Consider the following 24,833-nt stretch of genomic DNA (forward strand, 5'->3'; position numbering starts at 1 on the left):
CCAGTTTTGTACTCTACAGAAAAATGTTACCATGAAGATACGGTCTTCTGTGCCACTGTTCTGTGGGAGAACCCTGATGTAATCTACTTAAGAAGGAAATATTTCAATAAACACTAGTATTTGTGTGATCGCTAACTGATTTTAATTTTAGAATAAGACTTAACATTTACATAGTAATTTCACAGTACAAAATTGTGCATATATATTATACATTTTGTAACTTAGAGGTTATTCAGTATTAATTACTTTAGAACAGGGATTTTCTGTTTTCCTCCATTGATATAAAATGTGCTAAGTATGTATTTCTAAATTGAAATTTGAAAATCCTAAGAAAATACCTGAGGTGTGGTTATTTGTAGTGATATTTACTAACACTGATAAATATTCACATACATGACAATCTTACAGGCTTCAACAGGCTTTAATTTTTTTTCCATTAAGATAGTATTTCTGTTTAATAGTTTCAGCCAACCAAAAGTTTATGCTTTTTCAGCAAAGGACCACATAGTAAATACTTTAGGCTTTGTGAGTTTTAACAAGTCTATGTAACAACAACTTGACTCTGGAGCAAGGCACTATGTAAGCAGAACTTTATGTGGACACTAAAATTTAAATTTTATATAATTTTCATATGTCATTTATTATTATTATCAGTATTAGTATTAGTATCAATTTTTAACTATTTCAAGATGTGAAAACTACTTTTTAGCTCTCAGACCATACAGGAACCGAAGGCAGCAGGCCAGGCTTGCCCTATAAACTGATTTGCAGACCTCTGATCAGAGGTTGGGAGCATCATCTGTGCTTCATTGACTTGCTCTCATTTCATTTTTAGCTACCTTTACTCGCTAGGCTTCTCTTTCATTTGTGAATCTGAAATGTGTCTTCAAGTAACTTCAAGTAATCTGTGGATTCTAAATTATTCTGTCTGGGTTAGAACAAAATCCCTTCCCTTCGCAAGAGAATAGACCTTTTTAAGTTCAAAGAAGGCCACTCGGACCCTCTTAGACTTCTCCATCTCTCTCTGTGTTTCTTAAACTCTTTTTTTTTTTTTTTTTCTTAAACTCTTTCCCGGTGCTTATGTTTCATGGCTGATCTTCTTTGTTTGCTCCTTAATTTTCTATTCTTTACAAAATGAGCACACATTAAACAAAAACTTTAAGTTATTATCTGTCTAATGGAGACTTTAAAAGAATGTCTGTTTCCAAAGATTTTTGTGCTAAGCCACAGTTAATGTGGTTGTTAGGAGTGGGAGCTATTGATTTATTTTTGTTGATTTATATGTTTAAATACAACCTAATTCATTATAAGGATACCTTATTTATAAATGATCAGATAACCTTGGTATTATTTCCTATGATTATGAGTGGTTAATTAGCACGTTAGTTCTTAGTTTCTACAACCTTGCCAGACATGGTTATTGAGAGAAAATAATAGCACAAAAAAGTTCTTAATAATTGAGAGAGATGTTAGATAAAAGTCATAAATCCATTTTGTTATTGGAGAGTGGCTTCTAGTAAACCTAATCATAAAATAAGTAATTAAAATAGTTCATCATCACCTCCCAAACAGCTTTATTCACTCCCTTCATTTTCCCAGGTATGCCAATGGCACATTAATGATTATTCCCCTACTTTATTGGGTTCTGTTATGCCTTATCTGTCCAATGGAGGATAGAACCACTTATGATATTAAAGAAGCATGCAGTCAATTGCAAGTAGCACTGAATTTTTCTAGATGAAAATATACTAATTTTTACCAACAAATTTCTGACTCTTGGTATTGAAGATTGTTTTAAACTGTACCATCTTTAGAAAATAAATTGACTTTTTTTCTTAACAGGTTCTGGATTGAATGATGGACAGTGGCATGAAGTTCGTCTCCTAGCTAAGGAAAATTTTGCCATTCTCACCATCGATGGGGACGAGGCTTCAGCTGTTCGAACTAACAGTCCTCTTCAAGTTAAAACTGGCGAGAAGTACTTTTTTGGAGGTAAGATTACCATTTTTTATTGGTTAACTAGTACACTGTTAAAACAGAGTTTCAGTGAAGTTTGATTATGAACTATTTATATATGATTCGGTAGACTCAGCGCATTTCAGGGAAAATACCAAACTCTTATTCCGTGAGCTAAAGAGTGGCAAGTTTATGCTTCTTCGTGATGAAAGTATTCTTATGATGCCACCATATCCTTCTAGTTTAATTCAAATATTCAAAGTATAAAGCTTGAGATTCTGAATCCACTGATTATCATAATACTACCTTCAAAGTCACATCCTTGGATCACCTATTGCTGTGTAATTAATTACTCCAGACATTAGTGGCTGAGAACAACAAACATTGCCTCACAGTTTTGGAAGTGACATCCCATCACTTCAGTTATACACAGTTTGGTAGAAGTGAGTCACTAAAGGCAGACCACACTTAAATGAAAGGGATTACATGAGAAGACATGCATAGAGATCATCTTCGAGGCTGCCTGTACCTGTTGCCTAATAGGAAAGGCATCTTATCTGATATACTTGGTTCTTAAGTAGTGAAAGAATTAGTGAAAAAGAAGGTTCTCTTAAAACAATAAGTTCTACTATATGTGAAAAAATGTCGCATGGACCTGAGCATTTTTTTCTTAAATTTAAAAAATGTATCTTGCCAGAATATTTTTTTTTATCATTAATGAAATGTAGGGACATCTTTTTATTAAAGAGTTTGGTGTGTTGTTTGAATCAATATATCTGTCACTAGATTATTGACTTACTCATCCTAAGTCACAGGATGTAAGATCTAAAAAATAGTATTGCGGGACGCCTGGGTGGCTCAGTGGGTTAAGCCACTGTCTTCGGCTCAGGTCATGATCCCAGGGTCCTGGGATCGAGCCCCAAATCAGGCTCTCTGCTCAGCAGGGAGCCTGCTTCCTCCTCTCTCTCTGCCTGCCTCTCTGTCTGCTTGTCATCTCATTCTGTCAAATAAATAAATAAAATCTTAAAAAAAAATAAAAAAATAATAAAAAATAAAATTAAAAAAAAATAAAAAATAGTATTGCATTCTTAGGAAAGGTTTTGTTAAACTTTAGAAACAAATGTGTACAGATATCTGTTTCTCAAAATACATTCATTAATATACACATTTATTTATTTGCTTATTTAAGTTTTTATATATCAGTGTATTTATATATATTTCTACTTTTAGAATAAGCCTATTTGAGAGCAGTCATATTCCCTACTATATCCTCCATGGTCTTAGAAAAATTCCTGAAAAGTTGATAACCAATAAATAGGAATGAATTAGTAAATTTAGAAAAACAAGTAAGAGCAAACATTTTACTCCCAGTTGTTTAGAAGGAGAAATGGAAGCCCACAGTGCTTTACTGACCTGCCACTGAGTTTATACCATCAGTTGAGCTCAAGACCTGACTCCTGTGCCGGGTATTTCTCGCTGTACATCATGGTACAATGAGTGATAACTCAGAGACCAAAGACCTGAGCTAGAGCTCACTGTCTTGAATCTTACATTGTGTTCACTGGAAGTTAAAAACTACATGTTTCTAAAAAGGCTTTCAATAAATATTTGATGAGTTGGGTGAAGGTCAGACGAGAGGTCTTATAAGTGAATCCACTGGGGCTTATTGATTTTAAAGTAACCCAGTAGCCCAACTTATTTTTCTGCAAAAACGTATTTAATATGATGGGCTTTTGGCCAACAGTTTTCATTGCCATCATATAAAATGGATCACAGTAGTCAGTTGGAAAGCTATTGATAATCCGTACCATCCAAATGGCAATGGAATACCTTTGGCCATCAGTGAACATGCTGAATGCCTAAGGCTAGTTTTGGTCTGTTTCCATCTATGTGGGTAGCCTTGTAGCTATAACCAACAAATTTAAGGCACAGAGTTAATGAGATGTGAAGTCTTCATAGTGTACTATTTACTATTGCTTTATAGATTTTGGTTTTCAAACCCAGTGGTTAGGAGTGTATTTTCTCCCTTTTGGGTCTTTTGTCTGCCATTGGGAAATGCTGTCAGCAGATGATCATGATGCTGCTTTGGTTATATCTTCATTAGCTGAATCCTTGGAATATATGAGAATCACCAGGGAAACTTGTTACATTTCAGAATTCTCAGGTCCCACTCCTAGAACTCAATGCGGAATGCTGGGAAAAGAAAGAATTCTAAGCTCTAAGGTATTCTGGCACAAATGATCTGAGGAACAGAATTATAGATCAACCTGAGCCAATTTGCATGCACAGCTTTCAGATTCTTGTGAAAGACGTCAGTCACCAAAAAGTGAGATAAGTGAGAATCAGCTACTGTCGTGTAGCTTAGCCACCGTGAAGCAGTAAAAGGAAGTCACAGGCCAAGGTCTGGTGCACATACAGACATTTATTAAATGAACATTTTTATTAGCAGGTAGGCACAATGCAGTTAATACAGACTCTTCTGTAAGCTCAGTGAAGTCCTAGCTCTCTTACTTGCTATACCTTGAATTAAATGTTCTCTTCGGGCAGCTTTCACAGTATTTTAGATGCAGGATTCAGCTACACGCAGCCAGTGCCAAGCAAGAGAAAGTCTCCTAAGCTGATGGCTGGCAGAGGATCACCAAGTGATCGATACTCCAGAACCATGTCCAAGGCTTCAGGCCACCGGCCTCACTTGCCTTATCTTGTCTACACACAGGCTGTGTGTGTCTATAAAACATGTTTTGTCAAACTATATATCCTGAATATCTTTCATTTCACCACTGAGATATCTTTCCTAACATTTATCGAACATTTATGCTGATTATCAAGGCACTCCTTTCCCCAAAGAAAACCCAGTTTGGCATTTAGTAAGTTGATTAGAGGAGCAGACAGCAGAAATATGAGGTAGCTGCCTCTAGAATGGTGGCTCGTGACTGCCTCTGACCTGCGGCTGCAGAGTGGAAGCTTGCTGTCTCCAGATAGTAAGTCACACACAAACAGCTGCCTAGAGTCTGTGCTGAAAAGCTTTAAGTTAGTTGTAGATACTGTAATAAAAACATTTTAAACATTAGTAGAGTGGAAAGAAAATGGACTTGTTCCAAAATATGAGCTTTGAAACACACACTCCTGGCTTGGGATCATGGCTTCACTTAGTTGATAGATCATTTTAATCATTTACTTTCTTCATTCATTGAAAGGCAGTAGAGTTAAATAATGGTGCGAACATTACTAGAGTAACCTACTAAACCCAGGGACTGATTCCAGGGGATGCTAAGCATTGACTCCCTTTCGAGTCTGTGTGGGGTCTTTTTTTAACTCATTAAGGACAGCCCCTTCCAAGGAAGAGTTGAGATTTCAGACCACGTGCTCACCTAAAGCATCTGACCAACTTCTCCGCAAATCAAAATGAATTGTTTTCTTACCAGGTAAAAGCCTTAACTAAAGCTTGCTGGCCTTGTGTACTCGATTACAGACTTTCAGACACTTCGTTTCCTTTGGAGTAAATTCCTGATCATGTAGCTTCCACTCTCCGCGGCTGTGTTTTACCAGCGTGGAGTTTTATCTCTCCGTGCCTGCACCCTGCTAATCCCAGCCAAGGTCTTAGTTCTCCTCCGGAACACTCGTGGTCAGATATTTAAGCACCAAGAATTCTTTTGTCTTGTTCTTTCTTGGGAATAAACAGAGAAAGAAGGAGATTATTCATTTGGGGTGTTCCCTCAGCAACAGTTCTTTTGGTTGCTTTAATTTTTTCTCTCTACCACCCAACTGGAATTACTTTTGATAAGACTTTGTTAATTTTAATAATCAAAGTAAATTTATTTATTGACTATTTACCTGGTATTAGGCTTTCTGATACAGGCCAGAGCCCATGGTCATGAGAGAATAGAAGAATTTGTAAATTTCTAAATTTTTTCAGGCTTTGTATTTTTTTTTCTTCTAAATTTCTGTTGCTTTCATTTGAAAGAAGGAACTGTGGGCTGAAGAGAAGAGATAAGAAAGTTTCAGAGCTCCTGGAAGGGGGTGGCTGCACTCAAGAAGGACTTTCCTTCCAAACATACTTCGAAGGTTTCATATATCTTTTCTGTTTTAAAACTGGGATCTAAGTTCATTCATTTATATCCAGAGATTATAGAGCCCTAGTATAACCCAGGTCTAACGCTGTCATTTATATTATTTGTATGGCTCTCTTACTAATTTTATAGCTATTCTGAGCTCCATCTGGGGGAACCTCTGTTTTGTGCTGGAGGCCTGCCATCCGGTTGGCTGAGGCTCACATTATGAAGGATTGTCCCCTTAAAGTTGGTCCATCGAGACATTAACCGTATCTGCAAAATACCTCCACAGCAGCTCCTAGAGTCATGTTTGCTTGCGTAACCGGCACTATAGCCTATCCAAGTTGACACACGGAATTACCCATCAGAGATATGGTTTCAAGATATCACATAAAATTATAATCAGACACCAGGTTTAAGGTACAGATGAAGGAATACCAGAAACTGCTTTTACAGGTTTCTAATTAAAATCTCCAAGTCTTCTACAGGCTTCTTTTTCTGCTTTGTTTTATTCTATACTTTCTAATGTTACTTATTTTATTCCCCCTTCTCTTTTCAATCCTTTTACTAAGATAAGAAGACTTGACAAATGCTAAAATCCACCTATTTCAAGTGCATGATCCAGTGAGTTTTAGTAAGTATATAGAGCACTGCAGCCGTCACCAGAATCCAGCTCAGAGAGCATTTCTTTAACTCCCCGGATCCCTTCCTGCCCCTCTGCAGTCAGTTTCCACTCCTGCTTTGCCCCGGCAACTATTGATGTGGTTGCTTCTGCCCCTGTGTTTCTTTTTTTAGATCCTTTTTTTTTTTCTTTTTTTCCATTTTTCCATTTTTGGTGGATTTGCAGTTTGCTTTTTGACTCTTCCATGTAGTTCTCCTTAGACACGTCGCCCAGCCCTCACCTTCTCCAGGGGGACAACTGGGCCCTCTCCTCCTGCTCTAGCACACCGCCCCTCCCCCACACCCTACCCCCTTGCCTGCTCCGCTTTCTTCCCTCCCCTGCCCCAGCACTTAATCACACTCTGACATTCGCCATCCTCCATTAGTTACTGTATGGATCGTTTACTGTTGGAATCTCCCCTAGAATGTAAGCACAAAGAAGGCAAGGATATTGGTTTTGTTTTCTAATGTATCTTGAGTATTTAGAAAAAAATGTCTGACACATAATAGGTTCTCAATGTCTATTTATTCATTGAATAAATAATGGTCCCTCATGGATATATTGAATGGTTACATGCACAAGGGGCTACTGGACTTTTTATTCCCACATAGATTGTCAGTTTCTGCCAGATACCCCACACCCCCCAAAAATTTAGGTAAGGGGTATTGATTGTGCTAGCATATGATATTCCATTATCATATTTGAGAGGTATAACTTCCCAAGGTCTTGAAGATAAAATTATATTTTATTATGTTAGATGCAATTTTTTATTTAAGTGTACTACATTTATGACTGATAAGTCTTATTATTATTAATCCTGTCTCTACAGGATTTAGATAGTTTTGCTTGCTGAATATTTACTAAAACCTGGCATTATTATTCATACTAGAACAGTGAACAAGTTAGGAAGAATACTTGGCTCTCAGAAAGTTACATTCCAGTCGAAATAACAAATTCGTAAACTGAGTGTATTGTGGAGTCAATAAATCAGGGAAAGGATAGGTATTCTTAGGAAGGTGTTTTGAAAATTACCTCTTAACTATAAGTTGGCCAGAGGAAGGCTCCCTTGAGAAGATGGTATTTGGTCAAAGGGCTCACGGGGTGAAGGGATCAGGGAGAAGAGAGGAAAGAAAGCGCAGGCGCGTGGACAGGTGGAGATCTCACGAGGAAAGGAAGCGGACCTGGCTTTAGGGATGGGGGCTGCCAAGGGCCGGGTGGTGATGGGTCTTTTACTCTGAGTTAAATGGGAAGGCATTTGAAGATTGGACCAGGGGAGTGTCATAATCTAATTTACATTGTAAAATGCTCTCTCTGGATGCTGTTCTCAGAAGAGCGTACAGCGGAGATGATCGCAGTAATCCAGGTAAAGGGAGGTGGAGACTGGGTGGTAGCAGCGGAGCAAGTAGGAAATGAGCAAGTCTGAATCCGTTCTTGGACGTCAAGCCAACAGGACTTGCCCCCTGGCGGGATATGGGTTGGGATATACAAACACGGTCAAAGATAAGAGGGGTCCGTCTGTTTCACAGAAAGCCTAGCGCTTACCCTTTCCCTATGCCACACTTCCTCCTTCCCCCCTACACTGTGGGGTCCACTTGGCAGTGTTTCCCTAAAACTTAGTCCTGACTTGTGCTTCATAAACGACTGACAGTGTCTGTTCCATGCAGCGACCTGTCATCCCTTCTTCAAAATCAACAGGCCTGTGACCTAACCCCTCACTTTCATGTCCCCCTGTGTCCTCTCTCTCTTGGTTTGCCTGGATGGGATCTGACTCCGTTCTCAAATCTCTCAAGCCTTTGCCAGAGGCTCTTTTTGCTTTATCACCCACGGGGTATAACAAGGTCAGAAGTCCACTGATTTAAAACGGGCTCTTGTAAACTACAATTCCAGTCAGTCTCTGGTTTGGAGACCACAGTGCCGCTCAGAAGTAGACAAGTGTCCCAAGATCTTGCTGATACGTGGAATTTGAGAAACAAGGCAGAGGGTCATAGCGGAAGAGAGGAAGAAATGGAACGGGATGAAACCAGAGAGCGTGGCAAACGAGAAGAGACTTGATACCAGGAAACACCCTGAGGGTTGCTGGAGCGCAAGGGGGTGCGAGGGATGGGGTGGCTGGGGGATAGAAATGGGAGAAGGTGTGGGCTGTGGTGAGCGCTGTGAGTTCTCTAAGACTGATGAATCACAGACCTGTACCCCTGGGACAAATAATATATTATATGTTAATTTAAAAATAAAAAAGAAAGGAATAGACAAGGGGAGGACCCCGACTCAAAGCTAAGCAGCTGCTATAGGATAAAATGACTTTTAAAAATGTTAGTTCACACATGACCTCTGAATAGATGTACTTCCATCTTGAAGGTATGGCCTAACTGTAGTCTTCTCCGGGTCTTTGTTCCATTCATGGTCCAACTATACTGAGGTTGAAGAGGGTTAGGAGATCAACTACTTACTGTCTTTTTACAAAAAAAATGATACCTAACCATCATCTATATCTACATAGCACTGCATCTTGTTTTTAATGTTGGAATACTTGAGTTCCCCACCTTTTGTGTGAAACGCAGCTCTTTGAAATACTAATTTAGTATTGCAAATGGCAAGAGACAACTTTTTCTGGCCACCTAACAATTTATGAAACTTCAGAATGAGAAATGAGGAAACCACATCTTAGAACCTTAGAGATTCCTGTATATTATTAATATTTTATTTGATTTGGGTTGGCTAACATTATGTTATAATTGGAATTCATTTTTTATTGCTTCCAAACCCATCAATTAGATTTTTTGTATATATACACTAATATTTTTTTATATATGCATTTTTTTTCTTTTATGCTTTTACTCTTTTACCCTGGTTCAATATTATAATATTATTATATTATATAAAACATTATATTGTTTTTCTTTTTTTTAGCTTCAGCGGCTTGATCCATCCTTAATTGTACTGAGTTAACCTAGAAACTTTCTCAGTTACTAATTTCTTAAAAAGGATTTGATTGTACAAAAACAGCTACTTGCCCATGTAAATATTTAGATCAATATTTGCTGTTCTATGCAAAATTTATCCCCCACTTTTAAAAAGTACATTTTTAAGCATTTCTTTCCATTATGAGAACACTAATAAGGAGAGACACATTTATTTTTCAGTCTAATTCCCAGAGTACTTTTGGTTGTATTAGTTTGTTTTCCAATTATATGAATAAAAGAAAAAGGCAAAGAAGAAGAAGGGAATTGCACAATGAACTTGAATACATTAACTTCATCAGAAACTGTTTCTCTGTCCGAGATAGAAAAGTATTCATTACGTAGCCCCAAATTCTGAAGACCTTTATATATCTCTAGAAGTAAAAATTGCTTAGATCTAGGATTCAGGCTAATTAGAGTTATTGTGATATTCTATATGCCTTTGCGTCTTTCTGGCTCTGTGAATGGCTTGCATTGGGAATATTCAGATTTAAGACAGAACTCGAAGTAGTTTTTGAAAGGAGAAAATCATGGAATTATAAAAACTGCTTGACTTGCAAGAATTATCTTAATGCTACGGCTGTTTATCCCTGGCACCTTCTGCTTCTTACATTAATTTTGCTACATTAAAATCAGTAGACTAAAAGAACACAATGTTTTGACTGTGGAAATAATATAGATAACTCTATAAATATGTAGGTTAAATATGATTTCTCTATGTAGTTTTTAGAAAGTATTTTCCTTATCTAGACTGCTCTTAAGTTGAAAAATAACAGCCAAATTTTAAAACTGTGCTCACTTGTATATCTGCTACAAATATGTGATATGTGTCAAGTTACAACTTGAGGAGCATAAATGGTTCTATACATTATTTTAATCATTGATTTTGCAGTGTTTTATCAAAGCAAACAAAAACAAAAGGAAGAAATTCATATGTTTTTTTTTTTTTCCCCATGTCTATTTAGATACTCTAAGAAGCAGGGGTTGGGATGGAATTAGACATTGGAAAGACTTACCAGACAGAATGCCTCTGCAGGATACAGGAATGAAAGAGGAAGAGCAGGTCTGATACCTGAGGAGGGAGAGAAGGAAGAAGGGGGTTGAGTAGGAAGAGCCCCAGAGGGCTGGCAGTGTTGGCCATGGTCCCTTGCAAAACTGCCCGTTAACAACTACCACCAAATGGAAATGGCTGATTCCTGGTCCTGTTGCTCTAGTTAGTAGTTGATTAGAGCAGGCTGGAGGCCCGTGGCCTCTGCAGAAGGGCATCTCTGGACTCTAATAACAGCCAACCCTGATCGTCAAACAGGAAAGATGAGACAAGCATCCCTCCTTGGCCAACGCAAGTATAAATAAAAACAAAAGATAGTTCAGAAGTTGTTGTATAGTATTTCTTTACAAACCAGAGAAAAGTGTGCATTTTTGTTCTTCCTAATATAATTGGTATTTCTGTCTACATTCCTAATTCTCTATGGCAAAATAAAGAGAAGAAATGATTGTAGGGTATGTATTTTTTAAAACTGCTGAGCATTCAAGTACTACCCCTCCTGTGTGTGCAGGAACAAGGTTGAAAGGGGAGCCGGTGCCTGTGCTTGTGCAGGTCTGTCGGGGTTTGTTTGGTTTGCCCATTGGTTTGTTTTTTCCTTTGGGCATCGATTATTATATACCAACTTCTTCTCCCTTTGAATGAGGAAGTAAATTCTTTCTGAGTCTGTGCCTTTTTCACTTTTCCATTGTTGAGATTTTAAAGATCATAGATTCAAATAAATGAGTTTTTCTTGTCTGGCTCATCTAGGAAGCAATCAAAAAGAGCCTTTGCTAAATTCTCACTTTCTTTTTTTTTCCAAGCCAATCACCTTTTTTTTTTTTTTTTAATTCTTCTTTCTTTTGGCTTTTCACTTGCCCGTCTCAGCAACCAGCTAGTCTTAAAATAATTAAGAATCATTATTTACTCCCCAAGGGAATTTTACAATAATAAGGAATTTGTAAGGCTCCCTTGCCTTCAAGACCCTAAGAAGGATACATCTTCAGTGGTGAAATTTCAAGTCTTTTTTAGGGTATAAGGTGTGGGAGAGAAGATGCAGGAGTTTAGGCCAGAGACCATGCTAGTAACATTCAAGTCAGCTGGCTTCACAGTCTGGCACAAAAATTATATCACTTCAGTACCTCCTCATCAAAACACCCCTAAACTACTCCAATATCTGGGTCCTCCAGATCTCCGGTCCCTATGACAAGCATCGTTAGTACCAAAAATGTTATAGCACCGTCCTCTTAGTGAACCTCATCTGTAATGAGCCAAAATTCACTCTGATTTCAGAGTCCTGAAGTTGGGAAGAGACCTTCTCTGCCCTCACAGATCTTTATTGGATCAAACAGTGTGAAAATATGAAATTTGAATGAGAATGTTCTCTGCCAGCAGTGGACTATGTGATATTACTACCAGGAAGATCTGGATGCCCCAGAAAATCATCAGTAAAACAAAAAATTTTTAAGACTTTCAGATTTTTCCCCATTATCTTTGGGCTTTATTTATTTGGACAGTGGTGTGACTCCAGAATGTTCTGTGTATATATGGTTTTAGGTTTAATATTTCAAAGAAAAGAATATTTGAAGGACAGAAAATTCATGTAGAGGAAGAATGGCTCATGGAAAATAATTAGTCAGTGTTATATGCAGAAAAAAAAAACCACTTGAAAAAAATGAGGAGGAGAAATTTCAGTTGGGCTTCAGGACGGAAAGCTGAGCAGTTAGGCTGAGTCAGCGGGGAGGGATTTCTGCTATGTAGAAGCTCGGAAGTAGGAGTGCGTCTGCTGTTTGCCAGGCTAGTGCGAAAGTTAACCATTGATTCCAAGACTGACCTGTAGAGATTTGTTATTTGCTAAGATAATACATGTTTTAAAACAGGATTTCCAGGGCACCTGGGTGACTCAGTCGGTCAAGTGTCAGACTCTTGATTTTGGCTCAGGTCATGAACTCAGGCTGCTAAGATCGAGCCCTGCTTCGGGCTCCGCCTTCACAGTGAGTCCACTTGGGATTCTCTCTGTCTCTCGCCCTGGACCACCCCCCACACACACACACTCTAAGTAAGTAAAATCTTTAAAAAATAAAAATAAAACAAGATTTCCCACCTTATCATGCATAAGAATCTTCTCGGGTGTTTTTGTTATTTATTCTTTCTTCCTTCCTACCTTTCTTTCTTTCTTTTGTCGTATGTTTTTTAGGATAGTGTTGAGTTGTATCCTCAGTAAAAGTTCGATTCAATAGGTTTGAAGTTAGGCCCATAAATCTGCATTTTAGCCAAGCATTTGGATGACTTCACTTTTTAAAACTACCTTATTGAGGTATAATTCACACACCAGAGAATTTGCCATTTAAAGTATGCAGTTTAGTGGGGTTTTGTATAGTCTCAGAGTTGTGCAGATATCATCACAGGCTAATTTTTGGTCATTTTCAGGACCCCAAGTAGAAACCCAAACTCATTAGGAGCCAGTCTGCACTCTCTTACAGTATCTCCCAGCCCTCGACAACTGTGAATCTACTTTCTGTGTACAGATTTGCCAATTCTAGATATTTTATCTTTTTATTTTAAAAAATATTTTCTTTATTTATTTGACAGAGAGAAAGAGAGAGGGAGAGAATGAGCACAAGCAGGGGGAGCAGCAGGCAAAGGGAGAAGCCAGGTCCCAGCTCAGCAGGGAGCTGGATGTGGAACTGGATCTCAGGACCCTGGGATCATGACCTGAGGCCAAGGTAGACACTTAACCGACTGGGCCACCCAGGTACCCCTGGGCGTTTTATATGAATGGAATCACGTAATAGGTTGTCTTTTATACCTGTCTTCTTTCATGTACCTTAATGTTTTTGAGGTTTATTCAATTTTAACATGTATCACTACTTTATTCCTAATTATTCCTTTAATTCCTAATTCCTAATACCATATTTCTTTTTTCCAAATAATATTCTGTTGTATGGATATACTACATTTTTTTCAGCCATTCCTCAGTTGATGGACCTTGGATTGTGTCCATTCTTTGGCTATTATGAATAATACTGCTGTGAACATTTGTGTACAAGTTTCTGTATGCACGTATATATATACCTGGGAATATTTATACCTGGGAGTGAAATTACTGATCCTTATGGTAGTTATATTTTATTGACCTCCCACACCCTCTCTTGAGTGATCTCAAGCCTGTAATTTTCGCTCCATATTTAAAGAAACACTAATTTAAGTAATGATTCGGATCAGAATGCAGGAGGAAAAAGAAGTACTTCTTGTGTCCAAATAATGAAAATCTTAAATTCTATAAAGGAAGACAAAGATTAGAAAGAGAATAAGAAATGTTTTATCATTAGAAAATGATAAAACACTGGGTAGTGATGTGAGGCTAATGTGATTAGTGGAAAGTTAGAAATACGAAAGCATCACTTCTCAGCCATTTGGCTAAGATCAAGTTGAGAAGTACAAAAGCAAAAATCAGAAAAGAAACAATTTTTTTTATCTAGATAGAAACAATCTTGAGGGTTAAAGAAAATGCTCTTATAAGGTAGTAAAGAGAAAATAACAGGAAAAACAAAGTAGGTCTTAGTGGGACTTCTTTATAAAAATAAAGTTTGAAAGCATAACTGAATTTCAGAAGGAAGAACTTTCACAGGTAGCATGGAAGAGATGTGAGCTGAGGTAAATGACCCAAGAACAAAATAAGAATCATCACGGTGAGGTAATGGGAGAGAGATAATAAACTTTGTCAGGATTTATTTTTAAAAGTACAAATGAACAAACTAAACAGTCTTTTAACATAACACCTGTGTTTAATTTTATATTATATCATTTTTAAAGTTGCCACCATTTTTTTTTTTAATTTGACAAAAGTTTGTTGCTCTGTGTTAGACACATTTTGCTTTCTGGAATAGGATGTCCACAAATGTGCTGTGTCAGATACGTTTAAAAAAAGAAAGCTTCTTATTGCATGAAGACTTTCAGAAGTTTTAGTCAATCACAGTTTTTGAAAACAGACAGTGAGGAAAAGCTGGCAGTGTTTACCACTGTTAGTATACAGAAATAGCCATGTTCACCCTTCTTCCCATACATAGAACATTGTATGTTTCTTTGAGTGAGACCAATCCAAAATTTCATTAGTTATTATATCCAGCTCAGATCTACATCTCTGGATGTTATGTAGCCCTCTACATCTGGTCGAGATTTGGTTCCTTCTGGTTGAATGAAGTATAGATTGAAGACCAATAACTCAAATATACATTTCTTCTGTGAAAAATAAAAGTATAAGAAACATAGCCTTTTCTGGTCTGTAGTACTTTTTAAATCTTGTTAGTCAGGAAGAGCAAGCGACCTCTTTCCTAATGCCCTCCGTGCCCCTAGGGTTCACCCTCGGAGAGAGCCTCCTTGTCCGTGGTTCTCCCCCGCCATCTCTGAAGAGACCTTCCTCCCTGGCTGCGTGCTTTCATAGTGGACATCCTGTTGATACAGACGTGGATGCCTAGAGACTGCTTTACTCCTTGAACGGACGCAGATTGTTGCGGGTCATGCTTGTGGTTTCCTTGGCAACACAATTCCTCAGAAATACTGTAGTCTTCTAATCTGTTTCCTTTAAGGTGGTTCGCTGGGCAAGGAACCACATCTAAATTTCTTTTCTTGATGTAGCTTTAAGCCTGGTGACTCCATCTTTCTACTTAGCTCTGTTTCCTGCCCCTTTCCCAGTGGAGCTGTGCCACTCTGATCTCTCTCCAAGAGAATTTGCTGACCTCCCCTCATCTCTTCCTCTCCTGTGGGCTTTCAACTTCATGCCTCATTTATACCTTGAGGCCTTGAGAAGGAATAACCCTTGATTGGAGGACAACAGCCTAAGTCTGATTATTGCCATAGAGCTGTTGCCCACTGTCTGGTAGACAGCTCTTTTGTTGTTGTTGTTGTTTTATTTTCATTTATTATTATCCATGGCAGAATTCTGCTAGAAATCATGTATTTTCATCAAGTACAGACTAAATCTATATACCAAGTCTTAATTGATAAGAAGCCTATTTCTTGCAACTCTTTTTTTTTTTTTATTTTTTTTCCAGCTTAATACTTGAAGGTAATAAAAGACATTTTGGACCAGAGTGTTACTCCCTTCCAAGGATACCTCTTGGCAGCTATGGCTTAATAGTTACTGTACTTTAGGATATAGTTTTCTTTCTTTCTTCTTTTTTTTTTTTAATCTTTTCTAGCTCATAAATTGGGGGTTCTCCTTCAGTTCAGAAAGCAGAGAGCACCTGCCATTTTAAAGTGGTTTTATTTTTATCTTAGCCTACAGGCTGGCTGGTCCTAGACCAAGTTTGTCTCTCTCTTGAAGACTGCTGAACACAGCAAGAAAGAGCCAAAGCACATCAGCATTTGAGCACTCCCTAATATTTCTTCTAATTTTAAAAGTCCCAGTTGGCGTCTGGTTTGCCTTCCCAGGAATAGCAGTTGACAGTATGACCAAATATTTTACTGCAAATACCAAAGGCTCCAGCTTTCCAAGCCTGTATTAGCCCAGGCTTCAGGGCCTGGTGTCTACTAAAGACAATTCCATAAACATGTTCTGTAATGCATAGTACCCTATTTTTAAATATAGTACCAAATGTTGTATTAGTTTGGATTAGGTTCAGCTCTGAGTGGCAGAGACTGTGATTAACAAGCTAGAGATGTATTTCTTTTCCATAAAAGATTGAAGGTAAACTCTGAAGGCTGTTGCAGAGCTCCAGAGTCAGGAAGCCAGGCTTCTTCTGTCTTTTGCCTTTACCATTCAAAAGAGTTAGTATTCACCTTGTGGTTTCAAAGGACAGGTTAAGCTCCAGGTATTATATGCAATGTTCAGGCAGAAGTAAAGAATGCGAGGGTCTGGGCTCTTTCCTTTAAGGCCACTTTCTGAAGTCCACATTATGTATGAAACTCATCAGGGGCTGAAACTTACATGGTCATGGGGGAGATTGAATAGCCAAGTGCCAGTTAAATGTCTATATCTATGCAAGAGGGGAAAATTAATAATTGGAGGGTAATTAGTAGTCTCTATAACAACTCTTCTGTTTAATATTAAATGCTTGATATTATCTTTGAATTTGATTATAGTCTGTGCCCCCAATTTTATTTAATAAAGTGATGTCCAATATTATTATTCACTCCTTGGGCAAATTTTGAAAATCTGTGAATGAATGGTTGTTTAATCTAAAGATCGTGAGTTTGGGAAATACATTTAAGTGGATTCATTTCTTTTCCAAGTTTTCAATTATCCATTATCCTAGCCTGAAGCTTATTATAGCAAATTATTTAGAGTAGTAAAATTAAATAGCTTTTAAAAAGCAATAGAACATCCTCTAATCATGTATTTATATCTCTGTCATCCACAATCATATTTCTATTCCCCATAAAAAGCCTAATGCAGTAAATTCCTTTCTCTTAAATTAAGGGAGAGTTATTTGACCATTCCTCAAAACATTAGAAGTTATTGACATTAATGTTGGTTATTATCTATGAACTTTTTTCTTTAACTCAGAAAGTAAATGATTGTACATTTGTTAGTTAATGGATGGTAGAAATTTGACCATGGATGTTTTGTCTAGAGAAATGGAAACTAAGAGACTAGGAAAACATACCTTTGGATTTAGGAAACTGTCTATACCTCAAGAAGAAGTAAGTGTATCCGATGGACAGCTAGATTTTAGCTCCAAGAGAGCAGGAAACAGCCTTGATTTTGCTCCTCCCAGCTTACGAAGATACTTTACATGTGCAGAAGGTTCCCATTATACATCTGCTCAATGAATTACTAAGGGTGATTAACCATGTCATTAAAAATTTGTTCTCTTAGAATTCTATGTCATTTTATGCTAGGAGGCAACTATATATACATTTTAAACCTTTTTTTGGTATTCTTCTTATTTAAAAAGTGTAACATATACTGTGCTGTACCTTATATTTTTATCTTTTACTGTGGTATTAAAGTGTAATCTGTAGGAAGGCATAATCTTTCCTTAGACATCAGCTCTAAAGGTTAAAGCTGTATTCTACAACACTTGCATTTCTCCTTAATAAATATCTCTACTTTTTCCTTATGTGAATTTCACTAAATCTTTCTAAAACTTACTTTTTTTAATGTCTGAATGTTATATTGTCCCTTAGAAAGGTGCATTTTTCTGATGTATCATTTGTTTTTCAAAAAAAAAATCTTTAAACTACCCCCCATATTGAACAATTAGCTATTTTTTAAATACTTAGTAATTTCCTGTTACTAAAAACCTAATTGGCTCAATAGAGATACACTTCAGTATTGTCCTGTTTGAAATAATGCAAATATCACATAGGGAAAATGGGTTGTTAAAATTCTGTCTGTGGCTGTAGATAATGGCACATTAGTGGGCAAGCAACCTCCAGATTTTTAGAACATCAGATTTCAAATGGTTTTAGAGAAGTGAAATTAGGATACTTAAAAATAACTAAACATAACTTATTGACTATGGTATGAAATGTTGATTTGATATTTCTGAATATCATATACATCATCAAACCAGACAGGCAGTTGGATTTAGGCCAGTGGGTGAAATCCATGCATTATGTCTCCTCACCACCCCAGTTTCTACTCCTCTGCTAAGGCAAGAGAATACTGTATCTCAGGGAGGAGAGTTCAAGAATTAGGGAGGGGATGCAGATGTTTTGCCCCACTTACAAAGAACTTAACAAGCAAACATAGCCCTTGTTTGACAGTGCTGTCTAAATACTGATTTGTTTTTCAGCCAGTCAGGTAGCAGCTAAAATTCCCCATGTTATAGTAAGAAAAGTCTGCTAGTCACAACTTCTACCTACAAAAATTAGTCACAATTTCCAGCTATATTCAGTGTTGAATTCACAGAATGTGCCATTTTTGTGTGGCAAAATGCATGTAACAAAATTTACTATTTTAACCATTTTTAATTGTATAGTTTAGTGGCATGAAGTATCCTCACTTTGTGGCTGGCTGACCATCACTGTGATCCCTGTGCAGAACCTTTCCTGTCCCCAAACTGAAACCTTGTAACTCTTAGCCTCCTTTAAACAAGGACTTCCATTCCCCTTCCCCCCTCTAGTAACCACGATTTTGCTGTCTCTGAATTTACCAATTCTAGGGACCTCGTGTAAATGGAAGCAGATGATACTTGTTCTTTTGTGTTTAGTTTATTTCACTCTTGAGCATATTGTTTTCAAGTTTCATCCATGTTGTAGCATGTATCAGATTTTCATTTCTATTTATAGCTGAATACTGTTCCTGTGTTTGTGTGTGTGTGTGTGTGTGCGTGCGTGCGTGTGTGTGTGTGTGTGTGATCCATTTGCTTCTCCATTCATCCATCAATGGAAATGGAGTTTGGGTTGTTTTCACTTCTTGTGAGTAATGCATGTACAGTGTACAAATGATCTATTTGAGTCCATTCTTTTATGGTTAGATCACATGGTAATTCTGTTTTAATTTTTTGAGCAACTTCTGTATTGTTTTCACCATGACTACACCACTTTACATTCTTATCAAAAATGCATAAGAGTTCCAGTTCCACCACATCCTGACCAAGCTTGTTCTGGTTTTTTTTTTCTTTTTCTTCCTTTTTACTTCCTTCCTTCCTTCCTTTCTTTCTTTCTTTCTTTTTTTTTTTTTTTTTTTTTTTTTTTTTATAAAAGCTATCCAAATGGGAATGAAGTGATTGATTTTGTTAATGGTGAGATGAAATGTGAAGTAGATGTCCTCCTACACTTGGCTTTTACACTTAGCCTCTCTCCTCTTCTGCAATGACACAACTAGACTAGACAGTAAGTTCTTTGGGGACGGGAAGATGTTTACCGCTGTTTTTAACTTTTAACATAATAAGTGTTTAATACATGTTGAACGGGACAATGTATGAGTAAAATATAAGAAAACATGAATGAATGAAGAAACAGACCAATGCATTTTACACTTTCTATGGAAATAATTGCTAATTTTCCTTTTTTAGATAAGCTGTGGAAACCTTCAGGAATCCTAAAACTCCAAAGCTGACTTGAAGTGTCTTGCCATGTTTTTCTACTTGAAAAAATAAGCACTCTGAATAGTAACATTCACTGGCTTTTTACTATGTTCTAGGAACTATTGTTAGCATTTTCCTTAATTTATCTCATTAATCCTCATGATGGCCCTGTATCAGGGGACTATGATCCTTATGCCCATCTAATAAAGGTAGAAATTAAGCCTCCAGTTGTGTGATTTGCCTGAGGGCCATCGGCTCTTAACAGTCAGAGCGAGGACTTGAATCTAGGTTTGTCTGACGCTGTGCACACTAACCTTCTAACCAACATAATATATTGTTCATTAGAATGCCTGCATTTAGTTAGCATTTTCTTAATTATTTCCCAGGTTAAATTATAATCATTGCTTTAAATGCTTCGCAGAACATTCTTACATTAAAATTTAATCAAATTGAATAGATCAGATCAGAATAAAAGGGCTGAAAGAGTCAGGTTAGCTGTATTTTAAGTCTCCGAAGGCATGGAGAAGCTTCTCCTACCTTCACTTCATAGCCATCTGAAGTCTTCAAAGATAAATGTGCATTGCACTTTTTTTATTAACTTTTCTCATCATATATAGGAATGAGATACGTATGTATAAAGAAGTGTGTATTTGTTCTGTGTTTAGTGGAACTTTAGGAAATACTCTCTTCCTCTAAAGTTCTTTCCTTATTGTCTCTGCAAGAATACTTGAAATTCAGGTTAGGGGATTGAAAACGGTTGTGAAAATTCAAATGCTTTCCTAAAAAGTTGACACATGAAGACTTTATCATCCATCAACAGTAGCCAGAATGAGTTGTTCAGAAAGAGAAGGAGCTCAAGAGAAGGAACTGTTAGAAAAATAGCAGACAGTCTAGTAGGCTTAAATAAGCTGGAGCTTATGAAAAATACCTACAGTTTTGGGGGAAAATGTAAATATATTGGGACAAAACCAAAGAGGATGGGTCCGGATGAGAATGTGGTGCATTTTAACAAACAAGAGGAAAGAAGCAGGGTGGGCTACTCCACTCATTTGTTCTGGCAGTGTTCTTTTCCAAAGAAAACGGATTTCATACTGGAAAAAGGAAAAACAAGTATCAGAGAAAGGACACCGGAATCTAAAATAGGTGAAGAGGGGTACCTGAGTGGCTCATTTGGTTGAGCATCAGACTTCGGCTTGGATCATGATCTCAGGGTCCTGGGGTTGAGCTCCCTACTCAGTGGGGAGTCTCAGTGGTTAGTCTGCTGTCCCTGTCCCTCTGCCTATCTTCTGCTCATTCTCTCTCTCTCTCTCAAGTAAATAAAATCTTAAAAGAAAATAAAAAAGAAATAAAATAGGTGAAGAAAAGAAGAGCCTCTTGTTGCCTGAAAGTGGCTCTGAGTATAGGATACAGATCAGTGATATAACTTTTAATGCATCGTTTAAAGCAAAATCATGCATTCTACAAATTTAGCAACTAATGTAGTTGAGAGTTGGGGCTAGCCTCATTTTTTGAGTCTCCAGACCACTCAGCCTCAGTGAAAATACCCAGTTGCTCCAAGTCTTCAGCTACAATGGGAGTCTCTCAGACACAAATGTAAAATGACAGGCTACCATTTATAATGTGTGTATAATATGTGTATAATATGTGTATAGTGATGGCTACCATTATTGGCCATTAATAAAGTGAGAGAGCAGATTCCAGATACCCCAGATCTGCATAAGCCTTTTAATCACTGTAAAAATTATAAAATTGATGATTAAACTCCTTTATCAATACTTAATAATTACTAAAGCAATCAAGTGTCTTACTAAGACTAAATCACTCCAGGAGAATTTTTTTTTTCTTTTTTTAATAGGAGGGATAGGTTTGAAAGATCAAAGGATATTCATTGGTAAGTGATAGTCACTAGAGGAAAAGTGTCCATCCTCACGCATGCACACACCATTGGAAAACTGCTACTGAAATAAAGCCAGCCTGTAGGAGTGCACCATGTCCCTCAGTCATCTTGGGGCAAACATGGCAGAGAACCCAATAGATGCTGTAACTTGAACTTGATTTAACAAGGCCTTTGGCAAAATCTGTTCTAGCACAATCAGGATTTGAACACAAAACCCTAATTAAGTTCACTAGCTCTTCCTTTAGTATGCAATTTTGACCCCAAATTAAATAGACAAAGACCAAGAGAAAAGGAGAATGTCCTGCCTTTATGAAGTCCCCTGATTTTGATCTCTCCCCACCTTGAAACTGGGAAGAAAAATAAAACAGAATAAAACGGGGCTGAGAAAAAATAAGTTCTCTGATGACTTGTCATAGACAGAGGTACGTATATGAAATCCTCTGCCCTGACCAGAGATAACAGTGAATCTGAGTAGGTTGAGATGAAGGCAAGTGAACTATAAGTGTTACAAAAGGCATTTTTTTTTTTTAATGGAATAAGGGTAGAAGTTATCTGTGAAGCTACTCTTTCTTGGGGAGAGCTATTAAACTTCGCAAGCAGCTGGCAGTGTGTTTGTAACATAGGGTAGAATTGGCAGCACGCTGGCCTCACAGCCGTGGGTGGAACGGTGCAGTCACCCCTGCCAGGGGAAGGACGCGGAGGAGGGCAGAGTCTGTACTGCCCACTCATAGAACTTCTAGTGTAACTTCTCTGACGTCTGGACCCTGGTCTCGACATGTGATTCTTAGTATCTCTGAAAAATTTTCTTTCGTTACTACCTCAGAACTTTCCTTACAGCTCTATTCATCTTTTTCTGCCCTGTAGGTAGCTTGAAGAGGTGCATTTGTGCTGTAGAAATAGTCAACTGAGTGAGGGCCTTAAGAGGCAACCCTATAAGCCATGACTATTGTCCCTTTCCTGTAAAACATTTTTTAATCAAAGACTCTAACAATAAAAATCAAACCAAACTTACCAAATTTGCAACTGGTACAAACCTGGGAGGAAGAGCTACAAGCAGAATGACACTGTTTAAAAAAAATTCGGAGAGAATTTTGACAATCAATGTTCGAGCTCTGGTTCTACCACTAACTGGTCAGCCTTAATTTTTTTTTTTTTTTTACAATTGAGAAAAGTAAGATTCTGTGAGTTAAGCAACTGCACATACCGCTAGGAACTGAGAAGAGACTGAAGATCTGTTTGTTGAGAGGCACAATATACTTTGGTAGCAAACTGAATGGGAGGGCCTGGCGAGGAGTGCAGGGTGGGGACAGATATGGTGACCAGGGTGACTCGCTTGGATGGCCAGTGAAACTGTGCACAGCCATCAGGATGGCGAGGAGAAGGATGTTTAAGTTTGGAAGCAAAGATGACATTTCACATGTATCAGATAAGAGATTTCTTTCAGACATTCCTATAGACACGTCTCATAAACGCTTGGGTGAAAGGCTAATGTGGGAGTCCCCGCCGTAACGTTACAGTGGTGACAGTGACAAACCAGTGAGAGCGGGTGGAGAGTAGATTGATCTGGAAATGAGAACCAGTAAGTACCCAAGTAGGATGGAACCTTGACTTCGGGGAACGGACACAGGAGACAGAACCGCATGAGAGACTTATTAGAAGCAGGTGGAATGGCTGGCAAAGAGCCAGAGGGCACCAGGGCGTCGAAGCCACCAGAGGAGGAGAGAGAACCCAGAATTTGTAGAGTTTGGCTAGGGATGGTATGAGGACTCATCCGGATAAATAGAAACACGTCTTTGACTACTGGCCAGCATGTACTCCAGTCTTTACTCTTCCTGCATTTCGGTTCCCCTGGGAATTAAGCACTGATCCGTTCTCCAAGACTTTTCCAAGATCACTGTCCTTTAGAAGTGTTCTTTTTTTTTTAATTTTTTAAAAAGTTTTAATAAACATATGTATTATTAGCCCCAGGGGTACAGGTCTGTGAATCGCCACTTAGAAGTGTTCTTATCAGCTGCCTCAGTATCCCAGAATGTTGTCCAGCAAGCATCTGGCTTTGCTGTTCTCATGAGACGGACACGCCTTGTAAGAACTCTTCTCAGATCTCCCCTCCTTGTTAGGGTCTACCGTGATGTGGCTTTGGCAATACTTAGTATGGAGATCCTAGTAAGAAAGGATTATTGTTATTAGCATTAAGCTAAATGTTAGTCTGCAGAGCAACGAGGCTGCTCAGATGTAATGTTCAGATGATCTTAGGCTGCGTTAATGGAAGAGAGTCATGACCACGAAGAATGAGAGCCGTATTTTCTTCTGTACTGGTTAAACGATATTCTTATTCTGGGGGCCAGATTTTAAGAAAATTAATCCATTTGAATGTATCAAGAATAGGGTGAAATGAAAAATGTTCTGTAAATTGCTTTTTTTTTTTTTTTTGTGATGAAAATATCCATAATGGCAACCAATTGGGCTAAGTTTTCAGAACAGAAAACTCCCTTCTGCTTTCTTTCCCCATTCCCCTGAAAGTATGGAGTGCTCCGCAGACCACTCAGCAAATGCCTGCTTGACCTCTGGAAAAGTTCAGCACTGCCAATCAGCAATCAAAAACTTTTAGCAGGGCCTCCTGGGCAGAACACAGAAAATAGCTGAAAGAGAGAGAAAAATAATTCTAGGACAATGATGATCAAAGTGGTTTCTACTTCATTTTGGAGGGTAGATTTTTTGCAAACACATTTTCACAGACACATAGATTTGGGAAACGTTGGCTTAAAAACATACAGCTTTCTTGCTGCAGGATTCCTCTGAGTATTTAATATGTGAATGTGCAAGTGACTCAGTTTCCCAAATTTATTTGGCCTTTTAAAATGGACCATCTTTAAGTACTAGTGCTTCCCAGTATGCATTTTGGGACACGGATCTAGGAAGTAGGAAGAGGAGCAGAAAGAAGGAGGAAGCTGAGGTTGTGGTCTAAGAGCGGCCCCATGGTGGAGACTTTGATTAATTGTGTGAAGGGGTTTGTAGCAAGAGGAAAATACTCTTTTAAATAATTTTATTTCAGGGCGCCTGGGTGGTTCAGTGAGTTAAAGCCTCTGCCTTCGGCTCAGGTCATGATCTCAGGGTCCTGGGATCGAGCCTCACATCGGGCTCTCTGCTCGGCGGGGAGCCTGCTTCCTCCTCTCTCTCTCTCTCTCCCTCTCCCTCTGCCTGCCTCTCTGCCTACTTGTGATCTCTCTCTGTCAAATAAATAAATAAAATATTTAATAAATAAATAAATAAATGAGTTGATTTCATCTCATTTTATCTGGGTCATGGAAAGT

The 24,833-nt window shown here is 38.0% G+C and overlaps 1 protein-coding gene across 1 annotated transcript in view; it reads left to right on the forward strand.

Annotated features, from left to right (window-relative positions):
- The window catches only part of CNTNAP2 (contactin associated protein 2), a 1,133,692-nt gene that overhangs the window by 224,649 nt on the left and 884,210 nt on the right, over positions 1–24,833 (forward strand). Inside the window, exon 7 of the mRNA XM_045087941.1 lies at positions 1,843–1,992. Within this exon, the coding sequence (XP_044943876.1) occupies positions 1,843–1,992 (150 nt within the window). The remainder of the gene's footprint in view (positions 1–1,842; positions 1,993–24,833) is intronic.

The sequence above is a fragment of the Mustela putorius genome, unplaced genomic scaffold, assembly GCF_011764305.1.
Source record: "Mustela putorius furo isolate JIRA1106 unplaced genomic scaffold, ASM1176430v1.1 tig00001680_pilon_pilon_pilon, whole genome shotgun sequence".
NCBI lineage: Eukaryota > Metazoa > Chordata > Mammalia > Carnivora > Mustelidae > Mustela > Mustela putorius.